Source organism: Meles meles, chromosome 17, assembly GCF_922984935.1.
Source record: "Meles meles chromosome 17, mMelMel3.1 paternal haplotype, whole genome shotgun sequence".
NCBI classification, from domain to species: domain Eukaryota; kingdom Metazoa; phylum Chordata; class Mammalia; order Carnivora; family Mustelidae; genus Meles; species Meles meles.
The window spans coordinates 40,341,022-40,360,516 of record NC_060082.1 but is presented as its reverse complement, the minus strand read 5'-3'; the positions used below and the strand labels follow the sequence as shown (position 1 = coordinate 40,360,516).

At 61.3% G+C, this 19,495-nt stretch overlaps 1 protein-coding gene across 1 annotated transcript in view; it reads left to right on the top strand.

The window, feature by feature from the left end:
- The window catches only part of ITPKB (inositol-trisphosphate 3-kinase B), an 87,782-nt gene extending 71,505 nt beyond the window's left edge, over positions 1–16,277 (top strand). Inside the window, exons 3-8 of the mRNA XM_045982815.1 lie at positions 3,115–3,214; positions 4,355–4,568; positions 8,346–8,550; positions 9,719–9,820; positions 11,123–11,194; positions 13,087–16,277. Coding sequence (XP_045838771.1) covers positions 3,115–3,214; positions 4,355–4,568; positions 8,346–8,550; positions 9,719–9,820; positions 11,123–11,194; positions 13,087–13,302 — 909 coding nt within the window. The 3' untranslated portion in view covers positions 13,303–16,277. The remainder of the gene's footprint in view (positions 1–3,114; positions 3,215–4,354; positions 4,569–8,345; positions 8,551–9,718; positions 9,821–11,122; positions 11,195–13,086) is intronic.
- Positions 16,278–19,495: the final 3,218 nt, after the last annotated feature.

Sequence of the window (19,495 nt, the reverse complement as noted above, 5' to 3'; positions counted from 1 at the left end):
GTAAACCGGCACCATTACCTGAGAGAGCTCACTTGGGTCGGCTGGCCGCAAAATCCAGGCGAAAGCCTGCCCTGGGGCACTGCACCTGCTCTGCGGGGAGGGCCTTGCATGGTTCTTCCTTTCCTGTGAAGGGCTCCCAGTAGCATCCCAAGTGCAGCCCTCCAGTCCCGGTCAGATCTGGGACGTATCTGGGGTTTGGGTGCCCAGGCACAGTGTGTCTCCTGAAGGCTCTGGGCTCTTCTGCTAAAGGAGGCTCCAAAGACTCACCCTGAGCAGAGGGGCTCCTTGACCGCCCAGGGGACCCATCTTGGGGAACCCCCCCCCAGTGGGTCAGGGGTGGGCCGATTCCTGCCATCTCCCGGCGCTCCCACAGCTGTGACCTGCACAGTCCTTTCCCGGCCCAAATGCCACCTGCCCGTGCTTTCTCTGGGTGGTGCTAGTCGCATTCGGCACCGCCTGGGTGCCCCCGGCATGCAAACCCACAAGCAAGAATGTTCCACCGCCCTTGACCGCCCTGGGCAGACTCGGCATGGGAGGACTCTCATGGCCTTGGCCCTTTTCATGGGAGAGGCACGCTTCCTCATGCCGGGAAGGAGCCTGAGCAGAAGAGCTCAGCATGAACTGTTGAGGACCCCCTGCCCCGAATGCCCCCTCCTCTCTGGCTCAGACTCTCCCACACATACCCCATCCTCATGGACTGGCTTTTGCTCCTGCTATCAGGGGAACCCACGTGCTGGTCCCATCTGATAGGTCGGGGGGGCGGGTCGTGAGGAAGGTCAGGAGCTTGTCCAAGGGCGGTCAGTGAGGAGGGGACGAAGCCAGGATTTGGGCCCGGGTCCACCCACCTCCCCTGCACCACCATGCTGCCCTGCTCCAAGCTTCCCGGCCCAGTCTCCAGAGCTGGTGTCGGCCGCTCACCCTCGGCCCCTGCTGGACCCAGCTGTTCCGGACCCAGGTTCCAGCCCACGGGCCTGCAGGAGCCTTCTCCCGCAGGTCTGTCCCCACCCTGCCTCTGTCGGTCACAGCCTCCACGAAGGCCTTCCTTCCCAGCACCCACCCATCTTGGCGTGCCCCTCGCTAGCCATGGGACCCGTCCTCCCTGGGTTGTCTGTCACCACTTCACCTACAGATATAATGCGAGGTGCCATACTGCCTGTGGGGGACGCCAGCCCTTGAGGGTCCAGCCGCCCCTCCCTCAGTAGGCAGAGGAGGACTCTAAGGCCCCAGAGGGGCAGGGAGGGGTGGCGCAGGGTGGGTTTAGTTGTCCCTTGGTGGGAAAGTGGCATGGGGTAGGTCAGCCTTAGACGGGGGACACGTGTCCTCCTGCTCCCACGCTGCACCTGTCACACCCCTGTCCCCTGCATGGTGGCTGGCTGTGTGCTCTGGCTTGGCGCCGACCTCAGCGTCTCCCCCACGGGCCCATCAGGCCACCGCCCGGTTCCTCTCTGGTAAGGAGGTTTTTCCATCGTTGCCCCCCCACACTGCGCTGTCTGTGCCGCCTTCTGGGTGCTGAGATAAGTCACGCCTCTGCCTCCCTTAGCCTTCTTTGGTGATCTCCATCAGAAGGATCTAGAAGATCAGCCTTGCCAGGGGAGGCCCGGCCCTTTTGTCACATGGCGTGGCGTAAGAATAGACTAGGTCTTGGTGGTGGGGTGAGGGTGTCTGGCAGATTCAGTAAGGAGGAATTCTTCTCCTTAAACAGATTTTCACTTGAAAGCCTGATGACAGAAGCAGCTGAGTCTCAGCAAAGAGAGAAAACCCCGGCGCGGCTGATGTAACCTTGAATCCACCTTGGCCACCCTGCAGCCTCTGCAGGGATGCGGCCCCCGTCCTCAGGGTGACAGCTGGCGGCTGTGGGGCAGGGAACCAGGACATTTCATTTTCAGGGTCCCCCCAGCCAAGGCGGGGGTCCTCCTCCTCGCCCCCAGCCCCTGCCACAGAGCTCCTAGCTTCTCCTGCCCCTGCGCGGAGCCCCGGAGCCCCCGTAGCTTCGTGCTGTGGTCTTGCTGGCTGGGGACCCACTTTCTCAGGGACCTGTGGCACTGTTCAGCGCAGGTTCCCAGCATCCTCTAGGGACGCCTGTGCTTGGCTCCCGTGGTCTTCCCCACTCTATCTCAGATTCTGTCCCAAAGTGAACGCAGGGCTGTGTGTTTCTGGAGAAACATGGATTGCTGGGGCAGAACAGGACTTTTGTGAGGCGGGCATGTGAGATGGAGGTTTGCGGGCCGGCTTCATTCATCACTGACCTCCCAGGGTTCGGTTCTACCCGTGGACCGGACAGTGATGGCCCCGCATGCTTCTTGCAGAGTAAAATAAGGCACTAAATCAGTGTCAGTTCTCCTTTTTGTGCAAGGAGCCCCTCGGCTCCTTGCCCACGGGCGTGCACACACACACACACGCACGCGTGCATGCACACGCAGGTTCTACCTGAGAGACACCCAAGAAGGAGAAGTACGTTGAAGAGCAGGGACTTGCAGGCACACTCGCCCCTCTGTGTCCCGGCCATGGGGTGCAGGGTGCTCTCCCCAGGGACCCTCTGCAAAGTCTCCCTTCAGCTCCGTTGCAGGCAAACAGTGCCTCTGCTGCCGCACCCACAGGTACCGTGTGAGCTGACACAGCCCTCTCTCCTCTGCCTGCTGGGATGCCGAGGCCATTTCCCGGAGTCCTGGAGGGTCCAGCCGTGCAAGGAGCCTGGGGGACCGCTGCCCCCCCCACTAGGCAGAGGAGGAGCCTGAGGCCCCAGAGGAGCAGGGAGGGTAGGGTACAAGGTGGGTTTGTCCCCTGCTGGAGAAGTGGAAGGGAGTGGGGGTTGGTGCTGGACTGGGGACATGTGTCCTCCTGCTCCCACGCTGCACCTGTCACCCCTTGCCCTAAAGGTGCCCTTGCATCTGGGCCTTCTGCTGGGTAGCAGGCCTTGCCAGGCTCTCTCTGACGATGCACACACCACATGGGTGACAGAGGTGAGGTCCTCGGAGCCGCCAAGGGCACCTGCCCCGAGGTTGTGCCACTTCTCCTCTGGGGGCCACTGGCAGCGAGTTACCTTGCTTTGAATTCATCCTAACCGGAAAGTACTCGTTCCCTTTCTAATGGAGACTTTTCTGTGCTTGTTTCTAGAGCAAATCATGGAGGAAAATAAAAAACATGGTTCACTGGTCTCCCTTTGTCATGTCTTTCAAGAAGAAGTACCCTTGGATCCAGCTGGCAGGACACGCAGGTAGCAGCATGCCCCTCCCCCCCACAGCTTTCCTGCCGGACACCCAGCTCCCCTGGGAGGCACCCAGAGTCTGCATTCTCAGCCAGACTTGCTGGGTGTGGCCTGAGCCCTGCCCTGGGGACAGCTGCCCCCTCCAGAGCCCGTGCCACCCCTTCCCAAAACACATGCACGTCCCCCCTTCCTCTGTCCCTGTCATCTTCGGGCTTTCTCTCCCCCTCTGCCTGTCCTCCGCCTGAACGCATCAATAAAACCTGTGGCATCATCAGTCCTGCAGCTCAACCACTCCTGCATCAGCTTGGACAAAGAGGCCACACCGAGCGCTTCATTGAGTGCCTACTGTATGCCCAAATCACCTTAGTCTTGGGGTCACAATGTTCTCAGAAACACAGTCTCTGTCCCACATCCTGTAGGTGGGGAAGGTGCAGGCAGGTCACCCCACAAACAAAGGAGGGTCCTAGGTGTAGCTGGCCAGGGCACCTGCCAGCCACCAGGGAGGAGGGACTTGTCACCCCAGAGCCCAAGAGCCAGCCAGTCCACAGGTGGGGGCCTTTGGTGAGCATTGTCCTCTGGGGAGGTTTTGGCAGCTGCCCCAGACTTGACCTTCATGACCACAGACCAGCACGGGATCTGACATTTCCTTTATGTCCCCAACACCTGGGCCCAGCCCCAGGTGCTTGGACAGACACCTTCCTAAATAAACACTCCTTGACAGTGTGACTGAGGAGCACTGCGCAGGTGGGCAGTGCCTCGGACCCCCGCTTCTCAGCCAGTGTCCCTGTCCCAAGACTGAAGCCGGCCTTCCCAGGACTTCCGTCCTGAGACCAGAGGCGGCTTCATCACCCAAGAAGCAGGACCAACAATGGGCTGGGGGTGGTCACGGGAACACCAGAGGTACGATGCGGGCCCTCCAGGGGCACGCGCCGGGGTCCTCTTCTGACAAGGAGCCTGCGGTCAGGGGAGCCGGGAACCAGCCCTGCTTGGCAGTCAGTGTGGCTGGCCGCCGGGACCTGCGTCCACGCCCCCGGAAAGGCTAGGTCTACAAGCGGGGACCCTGGGGGCAGCCCCAGGAGACCTCCCTGAGGGGGCTGTGGGCTGGGGGTGGGGAGCCAGGAACCAAGGGTCTCCTCCCTCACACCACAGGGAGCTTCAAGGCGGCAGCCAACGGCAGGATTCTGAAGAAGCACTGCGAGTGTGAACAGCGCTGCCTAGACCGGCTGATGGCCGACGTGCTAAAGCCCTTCGTGCCCGCCTACCACGGGGACGTGGTGAAGGACGGAGAGCGCTACAACCAGATGGACGACCTGCTGGCCGCCTTCGACTCGCCCTGCGTGATGGACTGCAAAATGGGTGTCAGGTGAGCCCAGCATGTGCGGGGCAGGCTTGCGGTCCGCGGGGACCACGGGAACCCATCCCTGCCCCGGCCCTGTCACATGGCGTGCAGAGGGGATGGGACCCTGGCTTTGCCCCTCAGAGCCTCCTCCCCTTTCTGGAGCCAATAGCTGTGGGGCCGGGAATGGGTCAGCTCCATGCTGAGCTACCCTGGGGAAGGCAGAGAGAACTGCCTGCCTCTCTGGGCAGCAGGGGTGGGGGGGGTGCTGCTCGGAGTAGCAAGGGGGCGGCCGCATAGGGAGGCCGGGGTAGAGGCCCTTCTTGGTGACTCCTGCGCCCACACGCGGGGGTAGGGAGAGCCCGTTATTGGAACGTGCTGGCTTGCCAGCAGAGACATGCGCCTGCCCTTCGAGTATAAGGGGAGCCCAGAAGCTGCTCCCTTGGCAGACATGGAGTGCTCCAGGGGCCCCACGTAAGAAGCTGCAAGGGGGCGCGTGGGCCTGTGCATGGAATCAGGTCCAAGCCCTGGCGTCTGCCCAGGGAGACAAGCCAGGGGAGGACTCGGGAGGGAAGGAGACAAGAGGAGCAGCCAGGAGCAGAGAGGGCCCGAGACCATGCCGTCAGCTGCCTGGGCCCTGTCTTGACTGCATGGTGTCCTCGTCCCTCTCAGACTTGGACCATTCTGTCCCAGGAGTCCCGGAGCGGCTCCTTCTGTCCTGCAAGCAGGGCTGTGGCTACATGGTGTCCGGGAGCCTGACTGGGCCCTGGGAAGCAGGTCTGGGCTGGGGCCCGTGTTTGCTTTGGGTGGTGGAAGCAGATGTATTTCTTACAAGGGGAGAATGCAAAAGACGGGTGTGTCTGTCTGCGTGTGATAGAGACCGGGGCCAGGGAAGAAGCCCCATTTCCCTTCCCTCCTCACCCTTCCTGGGACTGTCAACAAGTCAGACCCTGCATTCCTTCTGTGTGGTCCCCAGGCAGGGACCAAGGCAGGAGAGGTCCAGGACCCACTCCGCTCTTCCATTTCCCTGACCACCCTCCCTCCCTCCCTCTGTCCGAGGCCCTCACCGCTCTGGCCCACGGGGGGAAACAAAGTGTCCCTCCAACCACCACGTGGCCACTGCTCTTCCCCCAGAGTCTTATTCTGTCCCAGGAAGGCCCTCCCAGCGTACACCAGGATGGGCCCCCTCCAGGGAAGACGCATAAATATTCTGATGAGTTCACTCCATCCGTGGCCAAAAAAAGGACAGCCTGAGGGAAGAACCTGCGGCTAGTGGGTCCCGAAAGGCTGCCCTGTGGACCTGTCTGTTCCCCGGGAAGCTGCTGGGGACAGGGGCCCTCTCCACCTGAGGCTGCCTTCTGTCCCCTTAGTCCCCCATTGGCGGCCCCGAGGCGGAGGCCGTGGTGTGGGAGCGGAGTCCGCGTGGAGGGGAGGGGTGGATCTCGGCAGAAGGGGTCCCGCCTCGGCTTTTCCTCCCTGCTTCACGGTGCCAGGGATGGGCCCCTCTGCATTCCTGCTCTCAAAGGCAGGGTCATGGCCCAGTCTGAGCAGGAGTCACTGATGCCACAGGGGAAGGGGACCCAGCAGGGGCAGGCAGGGCAGCATGTCCAAACCAGGCTCCTTGGTGCCCTGTGTCTCTGCGGGGACTGCGCTGCCTCCCCAGCTCTGTCCATCCAGAATCCTTGACCTCATCACCTCCCCTAAGACCAGCAGTCTGTGGCCACTCCCAAAGTGTGGCCCGTTCTTGCCAGAGGGAAGAGGCCTGAGTCCCTGGCCTGAGAGGCGGAGACTTGCTGCAGGGAAGAAGCGGGCTGGCTGATCAGCAAAGGCAGCCTTGGCCATGGTGGGGGCCTAAGGAGCAGGTGACATGGGCCCCTGCAGTGTCCTAAACCAGGGGCCTCGTGGGGCTGGGGTTCCACCTGGACATAGGCTCATGTGGCTCTGGCGAGTTTTCTCAGATGCGACCCTGTGGTCCTGTGTGTTGTGTGGCCTGCCAGGCAGAGTCAGAAGCGCCCTTCTGACATCCGAGTCAGGGGCTGGCAGGTGGAGACTGGGACCGTCCATAGCTTTTGAAGCCATTGGTGGCCTTAACATGGAAGCTGTGGGTTCCCCACGACTCACTGCCTTTCCGAGGGGTGTCCTGGCCTCCATATGGTTGGGTCCCCCCTGCAGCAGGCCTCTTTTCCCCCTGTAAGATGGAAGTGTCGCCTTCCCCTGGGGCCAGTGTCAGGGAGCATGAGCCCCTCTGTCCAGCTGCTAACCATTTCCTCTGCCGGAGGGTGAGCAATTCCACCCTGGGGGGACTATGGGGTCTGCTTTGGGGAAAGCCCCAGTCAGAGGAGACTGAGAGCTGAGGCCGCTTCCCACTTGAGGAACTAATAAAAGCTCTTCTCAGAAGTAGAGCCCCCCCCACACCCCGCAGGCCCCCACAGGACACTCAGGAGCACTGGGGATGCCTAGCCCGCTCCAGCCACTCAGCACGCACACACGGCCACACATAGGCCAGTGGGACTCCACACATCACTGGCCCGGCCCTGCAGGCCCAGCGGAGTGTGCATACACGGGGATATGTGAGTGTGTGTGCAAGGAGGGTGTGCGTGGGGGTGTGTTTGCCTGCATGGTGGGGGGTGAGCGTGCATGCATGAGGGTGTGCATAAAAGGAGGTGTGCATGGGGGTCTGTGCACATGAGGGGTGTGAGTGCACGCATGGGTGGGCAGGTGAGTGTGCACATGTGAGTGTGTGGGTGAGTGGGTGTGAGTGTGTGGGGTGTGTATGCGTGGGTGTGAGTGTGCACACATGCGTGTGTGTGAGAGAGTGCACGTATGGGCTGTGTGCACAACAGAAGGCCATTTAATGACCGGCCCGTGTTCACACCGGGGACTTGATCTTTTCTTGTATCTGATACAGTGGTTTCTGAAACCTTGTCCTTCAAAGACCTCACGAGTGGATGTGCCATCCGTTCTGGTCCCGCTCAGAGCAGATGTGACGGGCAGTGGCTGAGCAGGGCCTGGGACGCCCAGGGGTGGGGGAGCCAGACCTCGGTCACAGCCGCCCACCTTGTGGGCAACCCCCACCCACAAGGGGCCCACGCAGAAAACCTCCCTCACAGCAGCTCAGCGCAGCCATGGAGCCAGGGGCGGGGAAGAGGGGTGTGGTTGGGGAGCAGGGGTGCGTCTGCGTACGCCTACGTGTGCAGTGGGGGTGACTGTCCACCTCCGTCTGGCGAAGGTGGGGGAGGGATTCAGCCAGTCCTGTCCCCGCTGCCATTATCCCACCAGGTTCCGGGGACCCCTGCCAGTTGAGCCCGCAGGCCCAGCCCGCACAGGTGGAGGGCAGGGCAGTGTGCAGGCGTTGGCCACGTTTTCTGGGGCCCATCGGGCTGAGGGCTCCGGTGTGAGGGGGCACGGGTGGGCGAGGCAGGCTGAGCCAGTACGTCTGCGATAGAACACTGGCCATGGGGCCCCCAGGCTCCCCGGACCGGCCATGTGCTTCCCCCTGGGCTTCCCCCTCCCCCACTGTGGGCCTTTCAGAGGCCACCTTCTGGCCTGGCCTTCGTACTCAGGAGCGGGGTGAGAGAGCCAAGGACGTCTAAACCCTTCCTAGAAGGGCGGGACCTTGGGTTCCTCCAGGCTTCCCCATTGAGGCTGGCATGGGGTACCCCGTTCCCTAGGCAGCCCCGGTCTCCCAGCCTGAGTGCGTGTGTGCCCCTCTGGCAACCTGCCTGGGCTAAGCTGAGAGCTGCCCTTGGGTGAGGCTGGAGCTGCGGTCCGGCCGGCGGTCCTCATCACCCCCTCACCATGCAGGACATACCTGGAGGAGGAGCTCACCAAGGCCCGGAAGAAGCCCAGCCTCCGCAAGGACATGTACCAGAAGATGATCGAGGTGGACCCCGACGCCCCGACCGAGGAGGAGAAGGCCCAGCGGGCTGTGACCAAGCCGCGGTACATGCAGTGGAGGGAGACTATCAGCTCCACGGCCACCCTCGGCTTTAGGATCGAGGGCATCAAGGTGAGGCCCGCAGGCGCCCAGCTGAGGAGGGGATAGCGGCTCCAGTGTGCCCCCGTGGGGTCGCGAGTGCACAGGTCGTGGTCCCCACTGCCCTGCTGGGTTTCCACCCTCGGCCCACTCTGGGCTCCAGTGTCAGGGTTGGCTGGCTGGAAGCCCCCAGCCCGCCAGCCCCTGACGGCAGAGAGCACCTCTGCAGACGGTCCCCTGGGCACCGCTCTGGGGTGAGAAAGCCACTCGCCCTTCCCCTGTCCTCTGAAAGAAGCATTTTCTTTCCTTTCTGCAACCAGCCCTCAGACTGGCTACAAATTTCATGCTCATCCCCCTCCCCGTAGTGCTCATTTTTCTCTCCTTATTTGTGTGAAACGACCCCCCGATCCCTCATCTCTCCCTCTCCAGCTGGATGTTCGACCTCTGGTCACTGTCCGGCCAGCGTCCCCACCAACACCTCCCCTGCCTCACCCCTCCCCTGCTCCAGGAAAGGGTCCCCCAGAGACGGGCCGTCCACCTGGCTGGCTGTCCCTCTGCCCCAGCGTCCTGCTTAACCTTTCCGAGGCGACCACTTTGCACTAACCGGCCTGATGGTGCACAGACCCCCAAGTGTGGTGACTCCACATGGAGCCATCCTTCCTCAGCCTTTGTTCCCAAGAGCAGAGCTCCTCCTGGGGGAGCTAAGCTCCATGCACGTCACTGGAACAGCCTGGAACAGACAGAGCGCCAGGCTAAGAAGAGGGAGCCATCTCTTGTCCGGGGTGGCCAGGGAGCAGAGACAGCATCTTGGCCTCCAGGGAACCTGCGATAAAGGATCTCACATTACAAAGGGAACTTAGCTGACTTTGGGGTTGGGAGCCCCTGTCTTCTGTAGGGACAGCAGGGACCCGCGGGCACTCGGGTTCCAAGGGCAAAGCCCCGAGTGAAGTGGAGACCCGTCCTTCTCATCCAGCCTCTGCTGCCCACGGCCCCACCCCTCCATTCCTAGTCTGCACACCCCAGGCCTCCACTGACCCTGCGATAGTGCGGGCGCCTGCCTCCCTCCCCAGCACCTGGGCACCATGGGGTCTCCATAGCCCCGTGAACTGCCTGGCATCCTTGAGCTGCCAGGTGGGTGAGCACCCTGCCAGCCTCCGGGCCCTCTGCTGATACCCCTGGGGGGCGTCCTTGTCCTTCTCAGAAAGAGGACGGCTCCGTGAACCGGGACTTCAAGAAGACCAAAACGAGGGAGCAGGTCACCGAGGCCTTCCGAGAGTTCACAAAGGGGAACCGCAACATCCTGGTAAGTCAGTCCCCCCACCCCGGGAGGGGTTGGCCACACAGGAACCACCCATGCCCCCCTAGGCTGGCCTAGCCCTGGACCGAGCCGGACCGCCAGGCCCACACGCCGGCCCCAAACTCCCGCTGGGCAGGTACAGAGGAAGTTGACTCAGTTGCCAGCCCCATTTGAGGGTCACTGGAGGCACTCGGTGGGCTCAGTCTCTCCCTTGCCATTCCCTCATGGCGCTGGGGACGGGTCCCTCCCATGAAAGGATTGCTGTCACTATAGTCTCAGTGCCTGCCAACCATTGTGGGCTCACCAGGTCCGCAGGGCAGTCCCCTGAGGTGGGGAGACTTTCTCGTCCCCACTTCACAGGTGAGGGACTGAGAGGGTCAAAGGCCCAGCTAGAAGAACACAGAGTGGGAACTCACGTGCAGGCCACTGCAGTAGTAGACAAGCTAGACACATGGCTCTGACCTCCGGGGTTAGGACCTTGACCCTCCAGGCAGAAGTAGGGTGTACTGAACATCCGCACCCCACGGGAAAGGTGCCCTGGGACAGACCCAGGCGCTTAGGGGACATGGGCCCTGGAGTCTCCGGGGATAGGTTCCTTCTGAGCAGGGGTGGACCTGGACAGCATTATCTCTGAGCAGACTCCGAGCTGGCTGGACTCGAGGGTCTCCCTCCCTCCTTTGCAGACCAGATAGGCTTCCCTGAGCCCCTGGCAAGGAGGCTTCGGGCATGGGGTGCATCCCCGAGCTCCTCCACGGCCCGAGGCCCCTGTTTGCCTGCCACAGAGCGCATGCCCCACTCTTGGTGGTGCCAAGCCTGGGCATTCTGCTGGAGGGCGTCGAGGGATGTGGGAGTCTGCACACATCAGGCTTCCCCGCAGTCCCTGGGGACGGCAGGCACCCCAGGGGCCGGCGCAGCTCTGTCTCCATCCAAGGGCTGCACGGAGAGGCCCCTGGCAGATGTGCGCGGCTCCCCACTCTCCCTTCGGAAGGTCACCGGCACGAGGTTTGTGTTCTGGAAGTCCCCATGGTGGCCGGGCTGTTTGGAGGCTGCCTCCACACTACTGGCCTTCCAGAATGAATGTCACTACTGTGTGAGAGCTCGTAGGGGCTGCACGGCTCAGCAGGGGCCTCCTGCTCGCACAGGAGTGTGGGATGGACAAAGCGTGGCACCAGGAGTCGGGCTGCCCGCCTCGCCTGGGCCTGGGGTTGGAATAAATGCTCAGGGCGGAAGGTCCCTTCCGCTCTGACACCTGGCAAAAAGCCACCTCACCCCCAACTGTTTAGAACTCTGGCCATTTTCTGTCCCCAGATCGCCTACCGGGACAGGCTGAAAGACATTCGGGCCACTCTAGAAGTTTCTCCCTTCTTCAAATGCCACGAGGTAAATACCGGGCTTCCCTTCTCTGGGTTGTAGCTACAACCTTTGGGCCTGCCCATCTGAGTGCTGAGCACACCTCCCATGCTCATGGGCCTGCTTGTTCTGGAAACCCGAGGGCAAATATTAGGACCATGCAGCCAGAGAGGCAGGCTGCCCGGGATCAGGCCACTCGCTGCCAGCAGGAGCCCCGTCCACATGTGTCTGCCCCGGCTCCCTGGACAGACCACGCAGGGCTGTCCTGCCTCAGGGCCGTGGTCATCCATCATCCCACTGCTTCCTGCCCCTCCTGGCTCCCGAGACTTCCATCGCAGAGGCCCCCAGGTCTCAGGGCAAAGCCCCCGGAGCTGCCGGAGCAGCCACCCATCACCACCAGAGATCTTTGGGCACCACCCTGGGAGCCTGGCTGGAACTTTCCACCTGTTCCTGCTTCCACGTCTGCGTGTCTGCGGGGGCAGCAGCCAGGGAACCCAGACACCCGAGACAGGGTTCCCTGGGGGGTCTGCAGGATCGTGGGGTCAGAGATCCCAGGCCTCCGGCCCCTGGAGTGTGCATGCCCACATGTGCACATGCACACGCCTATGCACGCCACTCCCCGGAAACGGTTACTGCCATGGGGAAGACGCACCCCACTCTCTCCACAGCCTTGCATCTCCTTCCAGAAAGCAGCCCTTCTCTGGGTCTTGTACGGAGGGAGCCTCAGCTTGAGCCTGAGCCTGAGCCTGAGCCCGCCCCATAGAGAAGGCAGCAGGGGGCAGCAGGTGGAACAGGACATGGGTGGTCCCAGGACCCCGGGCAGTGGGTGCTTCCTGGGGGCCGGACGGTGGGCAGGCCCTGCCAGGCCTCACAGCATCTTGATGCAGGTGACACGGCTGGCCCTGCTTCTGAGCACACAGCCCAGCTTGCCCTGCGATTTTATCCCTAACTTGTCCTTCGGTCAGGGTGCACCTGTCCCACGTGGTGGCTCTGGCAGGTGCCTGGGTAGGACTGCCCGTGAGGAGGGACTGGGGTGCCCAGAGGGCAGACAGGGTGGGCTCTGCCCTGAGCAGCTGCCCCTGGCCTAGCTCTCCCCGAGTTGCCCTTTCCTCCCCTCCTTCACACTGAGGCCCCGGGTGTGCAAGTCCTCTGCCCCGCCCAGGACCTGTGGATCCCCAGCTCGGTAAAAGGTCTTTGTGTGGCCCCACTGGAGCCTCCCTTCCCCTCAGCCTGCCTGCCTGCTCCAGAGGGCACGGGCCATGCATGGACCTCGGAACCCCAGGACCTGCCCACTGGGCCGAGGGACCGCACTGCACCACCCTGGTCCTGGGAGCTATAAGGACCCCGTACCCTCTACCCACACCCTCTTACTTCCTTGGGCCCCACACAGTGACCTGGGGGAAGGTGTGGGGGATGGATTTGTATTTGGGAAAGTGCCTTACTCCATGCAATTGCTCTGACCTGGCCCAGAGGGAGGGCAGGGGAGAGGCGGTGGGGGGGGGGGCAGGGTAGGGCTCCTTGGTGCCCAGGGTTGTCGGAGTAGGGCCATAGCAGAGACAAGCCCCAGAGGCCCTGCTGGGCCTCCCTGCCACCTTCCTGGGGGGCTGTGTGTGCACTGGGCAGGTCCATCGGGAGGTAGGAATTACAGGGTGAGACCCCAAGCTTTAGCCGTGGTCTGAATAGTGGGGGCGAGGGTCTGCCACCCCAGAGGTCCTCCCTGACGCCGCCCACACGGAAGGTGGTGGCTGTCCTGGTGGCCGACGTCCTTTGCCCCCTTCTCCACCACCCTGGGTGGGCTCTGCCGGGTGGGATGGAGCTTCGAGCTCTGGGCTCCTCAGCACTCTGGCTGCAGGGGGCGAGCTCTGGGGGCTCCAGTGCTGCCCCCCACCCCCCGCTCCCCGTTCACTGCCCTCTCCCCCCAGGTCATCGGCAGCTCGCTTCTCTTCATCCATGACCAGAAGGAGCAGGCCAAGGTGTGGATGATTGACTTCGGGAAAACCACGCCCCTGCCTGAGGGCCAGACCCTGCAGCACAACGTGCCTTGGCAAGAGGGGAACCGGGAGGACGGCTACCTCTCGGGCCTGAACAACCTCATCGACATCCTGACGGAAATGTGCCAGGACGATCCACTCGCCTGAGGCCCCACGGCACCCGCATCGCCACCCCCTCCCTTCCTACTCCTCCGCTTCCTTTCTCCTTTCATTTCCCTTTGCGTCTATCAGGGTGTGAGCCCCAGAGCCGACCCTCCCGAACTGCACTACAAGACACTTTGTAGAGACGAGATGGAGAGTTCCAAGAGCAGATGAGAGATTTTCTGGTCACTTTCCTCATAAAGGGCTTGGAGCTGGGGTTTCCACATCTGTCTGTGCGTAGGATCTCCCAGCAGAAGAGGAATGCCCAGACCCAGGCTCGGCAGCCTGGAGGGCAGCTCTGGTGGGTTGAGGTCTGGAAGCCGACTCAGGTAGCCGTGGCACTCACTGGTGGTTACTAACCCAGGAGCCAGCTGCAGCCTCTAGATGGGTCACCTGCGGGGGCCTGCTGCCCCCTGGTGGCCAGTGCGGTCAGTGCCATTGCCAGGCTCAGCCTGTGTGTGTTCCATCCTCCCCCTGCTGGGGGCCGGGATTGGGGGGGGGGGGGGGGCGCGTTGTAAGAATCTGGGCTTGGGCAGGTGCCTGGCTGTGAGCTGCTGGTCTTGGGGCACCAAGCCACTGGGAACTGCGTGTCGGCCATTAGCAGCCCAGGGGTGCACACAGACGGTGTTGGCCTTCTATAGGCACCCCACCCATCTGGTATTGAAACCCTCCAGCTTTGGGCCTGACCTGGGAGTCAGGAGATGTTCTCCGACCCAGGCCTTCGCAGGAGGGGGCAGGCAGGAGCTGTATTCTTCCATCTGATTCTCACCCTCTGAGTTCGGAGGACCCTCCACACACCTGAGCTTCCAGGGATGTCCCCTAACCCCCCAGAGCCACTTGTGCCTCCAGCTCCCTGCCTTGCAGTGGCAAGGTCAGGGGCCCCAGGTGGGGTGGGCTGGGACACAACCAGCCCCGGAGGGAGAAGACAGAACCTACAGAGCACACTCCCTGTACATCCCTTCACAAAAACACCCCCACCATCTCCCTGGGCTTCTTTCATGACATCAGGCCCCCAGAAGGTTCAGGCAGGCTCTGGGGCAGCGCTGGGAAGGGAGGAAGCAGGTTCCTGGCTTACTGGCCTCCTCTCCCCACTAAAGTAACTCTTAGTGCCTGAAGGGGTTAGACCCACATTTCCCAAATGTGGTGCGGGCAACCCCCAGCATAGGGGATGGGAGACGGGGAGTGGCATCTCTCCCTGGAGTCTCCAGGTTGCTTGAACATGACTGGGGAGCCCCTAAACTGTGTTTTAACTTTCAAGCAAGTTACGTCTCTCTTATGGAGAAGAATGTAAAACTGGCCTGACTTTCTAAGAACAAAACTATCAGCTCTCTGGCCATGCAGAGCTGCGCTCCCCAGGTGACCTCCTTCGCCCGTGGAGGTGCAGGGGGGCCCAGAATTGAGTTCTGACAGGCTGCAGGTGCTGGGGTCAGTTCCTCCAGAGGGACCAGTCCAGAAGTTTCCTGGGCTGCCCCCTGTCACCCCAGGGTCTCTGGAGGGACCTCCAACCTCCCCCTAGGACACCAGCATTTCCCCTTTTCGTGCTGGGTGAGTGACGGTTGGTGGGGGCGGAGGGCGCGTAGCAGGAGGATGTTAAGTACAGATTTTTTTAAAAAAGGAAATCCCTTTTAAACTTCCTGGCTTTTGTTGAAAACAGTGGTGAGCTCCTATGTGGGGTATGCTAAAGGTCACACCCCCGCCCAGCTGAGTGCAGGAGGTCCCGTGACAGCATGTGACCCTCTGAAGGCAGGAGCACCACTCTGGAGCTGGAGTCACCTGTGGCTCAGAAGGGGCCTGGTGGTCTGTGCCTTGGCAGTCTGCTGGGGGAGGGACATCGTCCATTCAGACCTCCAGATTCCAGATCCCAGCACTTTGGGCTGGCCAGAAGTCGCCCTCGATCTGTGTAGAAAGTGTGCTAAAGCAAATGAATGCTCTGAACAGGAAGTGCAGGGGACCAACTTGAACTACTTAAGAGAACAAAATTTCCAAGCACTTTAAACAGGCACCAGTTGTTTGCGAACAACGTTCTGAAAAGCAAGGGATGTGTTTATCAGAGGAGGTCTGCACTGCTGATAAGTCGGCTACAGGTTGCTTTGGGGCATGTTCTATCAGCGAAAGTGGTATCTTTGTGGTGTTATTCTCTTCCTTAGGGCTTGGGGTTCTGTATGTACTAGGTAGCTCTCCTCTCCCTCACCGCTTCTCTCCAACTGGCGTGCCCCCTTCCCTGCCTCCTCCTTGTCCTAAAGGAGTAGATGGATCCTGAGTGGAATTTCCGAGAACCCTTCCCTGCCCTGCCCAGCCCTGGTCCCCACGGGGACACCTCGGATCCTGGCCACGCAGGTGGTGGGAGGGCGGGCCGAGCAAGGCGCGTGCGCATGCGCACAGGTGCACGAGCGGCCTTCCCTCCCGGTCCTCGCGGTGCCCCCGGGGAGGGGGTGCGGGTTCTCGGAGAGCAGCATGCTTCACGTGTTCGTGGAAGGTTTCTCTTGCCTTTAGTGTCGTGTAAGAAGTTTTTAAGTTATATTTATTTTTTCCAGTTTTTTTTAATTGCACAAAACACTAAGACTGGGAGGCTGGATTCTGTGTGTCATTTAAAGCTGTGCCTTCTTCCTGAACTTCTTTTCCCACTCGGTGGAAAGAGCCCGGACACAGCACTGCCCCCCCTCCTCCCCGCCCATGGACTCTTTCGCCTGTTCGCTGTATCTAGCTTTGAGTTTGCCCGCATCCAGTCCACCCCGTCCCCTACACCTCCCCCATGTGTAGAGAACCCAAGCCGCCAGCTTGGGAAGAGGCCAAGGATTCTCTGCCCACCCCCAGTGCCTTTCTCCTAGAGGAGACGACTCCCCAGAGGGTTCTCCTTCCCTCTGCACCCCTTTCTCCGCGACACCTTGGAGAAAACTGTTACAAACCACCCACCAGCGCAGTGCCAGTCGAACAGACCGCGTCGCTCTGTACCTTCCTGAATAAAGGCCCGAGAGACCACAGTACCGGCCTCCTTGCGGTCCTTTCTGCCCAGAGCCCTGGAGGAGCGCCTCGGGGTGGGTGGGGGACTGAGCTCTTTGGAAACTGGAAGATCGCGCTGGGGCCCCAAGAATCCCCCCAGGAATGGGGCTCAGATTGGGTAACGTTTCGATCTGCAAATGATTTTAAAACAGGCTTCAGGTCCATTTTTTTCAGCCTTGTCCACAAAACCTCTATGTAGTCAGTCACTCAGGACACAGAATGACCACAAGAAAGGATCGTCTCCCACCCTGCCGCCCAAGGGGGCACGGGGAGGCCATTGCACGCGGAGACGAGCTCTGTGCAAGGTAGGGGGCTGGCTCCTCGCCTCTGTGGTCCCCTTTGATCCCAGTTCACTCCACCAACATTGCTCTGCAGTCTGCTTTGCAGAGGGGGAAACTGAGGCCAAACAAGGGACCTGGGCAATAAATGGGGAGCAGAGATTTGGATCCAGACTTTGCCTGGTTGCAGACCCGATTCTGACTTGCTCCTGCTGGGCGAGCATTCTCAGGCAGAGAGCCTGTCCTGTCTTTGCCCTGCCTGGGTCCCAGGCTCTCAGCACGGGGCTTGGCCCTCCCTGACCTCCCCTGTCACTTCTCATTGCAAGGGCTGCTTGCTTTCAGAAAGCAGTAGGAAATAAGCCTCTCCTCCAGGTTGCTTCCTGGAGAACCTGAACAGAAAAAAGTACAGTCTTGGCTCCAATGTTGGCCCCTTGGAGAGGGATGAGGGCCCGGGGCAAGAGCGAGACACCCCAGCCACCGTCTCCCACAGTGATGGTCCCACCCGCACCTCCTCAGTGTTCGCAGCCACCCAAGGGGTTTAGACTCTCCACACCAGAGGGATGTCACCCTGAAGGCGGGGGCTTACCCCTAGGGACTTGGTGTTTCTTCAGCGTCTCGCCGGGCCCAAGACAAGTGCTTAGACAATGCCTGCTGACGGGGACCTCGAGCACCGTCGGCGACCACGGCAGTTGGGTGCGGGGATGCCCTTCCTTCTGCAGAAAGACTCACGGCTGGTGTGGGCTCCCTGGCCCCTGGGTCCTGTGCCCCCTGCGGCCGTCCCTCCTCTGGGTCTTACTCTAGACCTTGTCATTGCCCTGACTGGTCAGCAGAGCACCCCGCAAATGCTTGCTGGAAGGTGTGAGCGCCAGTCCCCCTTCTACTCACAGCTCTGTCCTCTGCGGCCCCCCCACCCCAGGGCTTGGTGATCGCCGCCCCCCACCCCAGCCCCTCCAATGTGAAACCCCGCACACCTGTGTCCCAGGCCTGCCTCTCTTCCTGAACCAGGACTTCGCAGCCTGGTCTCCTCCAGCACGGTCAGCAGTGGGACCAGGGGCATCCAGGCCCTCTCAGCTTCTGCACCCCTCCTCCTGCCAACCTGGAGTGGACCCCACATCCCCAGAGGTCTAGCCCTAGAGAAAGGACCCCAGGCCGTGGCGGAGGGGTGGAGGGGAGCCTGGGCATTGCCAGGGCACGTGGACATTCACTGTGGGAGGAAGAGTTGTCCTCGCTCACTTAATGGCGTCTTAGGACTTTCTGCTTGCTTTGGACAAACTCCCCCGGCCAGGCTGCCTGCTGGCCCAGGGAGAGCTCAGGGTATGCCGCCCACGGGTCCCCCAGTAGTCTGGGGTGGGGGTGGGGGGACAAGGCACTCCAGCAGGGCAGGGGAGGGAGTGGGGCTCCTCTCCCTCTGTGGTGGCGGTTCTCACCAGGATCCCTAGAAAGTGTCAGTCTGTTCTCCTCGGGTGAGGATCGAAGGTCTGTGCCCCATCAGGTAAACCCAGACCAGTGATGCTCCTGGGAACCAGGGCACCAACCATAGGCGGCTCTGTGGACCTACTGGGCTCTCTGGGAAGGAAACTGGGGTCAAAACTCTTATTTCATGGACTCCGTAAACAGAGGGCCCTGGTTGCATCTCCGGTGGCATTTTGGGCAGCAGCACTGCACAGACCCGAGAAGACTGCCCCTTGCGGCTGTAGTGGGAAATGCAATCCCTTCCAGAGCTAAGTCATAGACAAGATGCCACAGGGACCACAGGCTAGCCCACACCTCCCCTCCCATGGCACCTCATTCCCATTAATGTCAGAGGAGAGCCGTGGGTATGGGGATACCACCCTTTTACTTCCAACTCCCACTCCAAGGTTCTACTCTCTACGGTGAGCAGTTGTGCTAGGACCATCCCGAGCCCTAGGAAACCTGATGGCCAGTCACCCTATTGCTTTTCCAGGTCTCCTCTGGCACCAACCAGCTCAACCTGGGTTCCCTAGAAACCAGGTAAAAGCTGACTTTTATCAGGGAAAATGATCCCAAGGGGCCCGGCATGGTGGGGGTGGAAGGTGGTTTGTGGAACAAGGTTGGGACAAAGCAAGGAGCAGGGTCAGCAAGCGTAAGCCACTCTCCCAGCGCCCCCAGCTCTGCCTCCCACTGGCTACCCTGTCCACAGGACCTCATCTCAGGCGGGCAGCACTGCCACTCGGGTGCCCGTGTGGGTCAGCGCGGTGATGGTGAGGGCAGCAGCCAAGGCCCTGACCATGAGAACAACACAGGCCTTTGCTGGGCTCCTCCGGTCTGGGGTGCTCTGGGAACCAAGGTTGACCAGGCTTTTCCACTAAACACCAGAGGGCAGTGCCCATCCTGCCCCTGCTGGCCAGTCCTCCATTCTGTCCCTTGCACTTCCCTGACTGATGATCTCACCCCCTTACCCAGTTGGGCAGGAAGCTGGGATCCCATCAACCTGCAAGGTCTGGGGAGGGACGAGAAACTGGAAATAAGGAAGCTCCCTGCAGTTCTGCCCAGGGTTGGCAGGGGCATGCCCGGGCTGTCTCCAGACCAGGGACCCCCAGGAAAGCCTCCCAGAACCAGCTTGAAAACCGGCGGTTGGTGGGAAGCCTGCTGGGGTAGGGGAGGGGAGCCAGGAGACCCAAGCCTGCCTCTGAGCCGTGGCAGGGCCCCAAGGTCACTGAGGGTCTTCACTGAAGTCTGGGGAGTCACTTGGCTTGACACAGTGGTTTCTCACCTTTGAAGATCATAGATATGATATTCCTCAGGTAATTTAAAGGAAGCGATGAACCTTTTTCCCAGAAAAATGCCCATAAGCATACACACAAAGTTATATAGGAATTCAGGGACTCCTGGACACCCCCTTCCCCCACCAGCCCCTGGATAGATCCCCAGGTGGTAGGCAGGCCTGACTTAAGAATGCT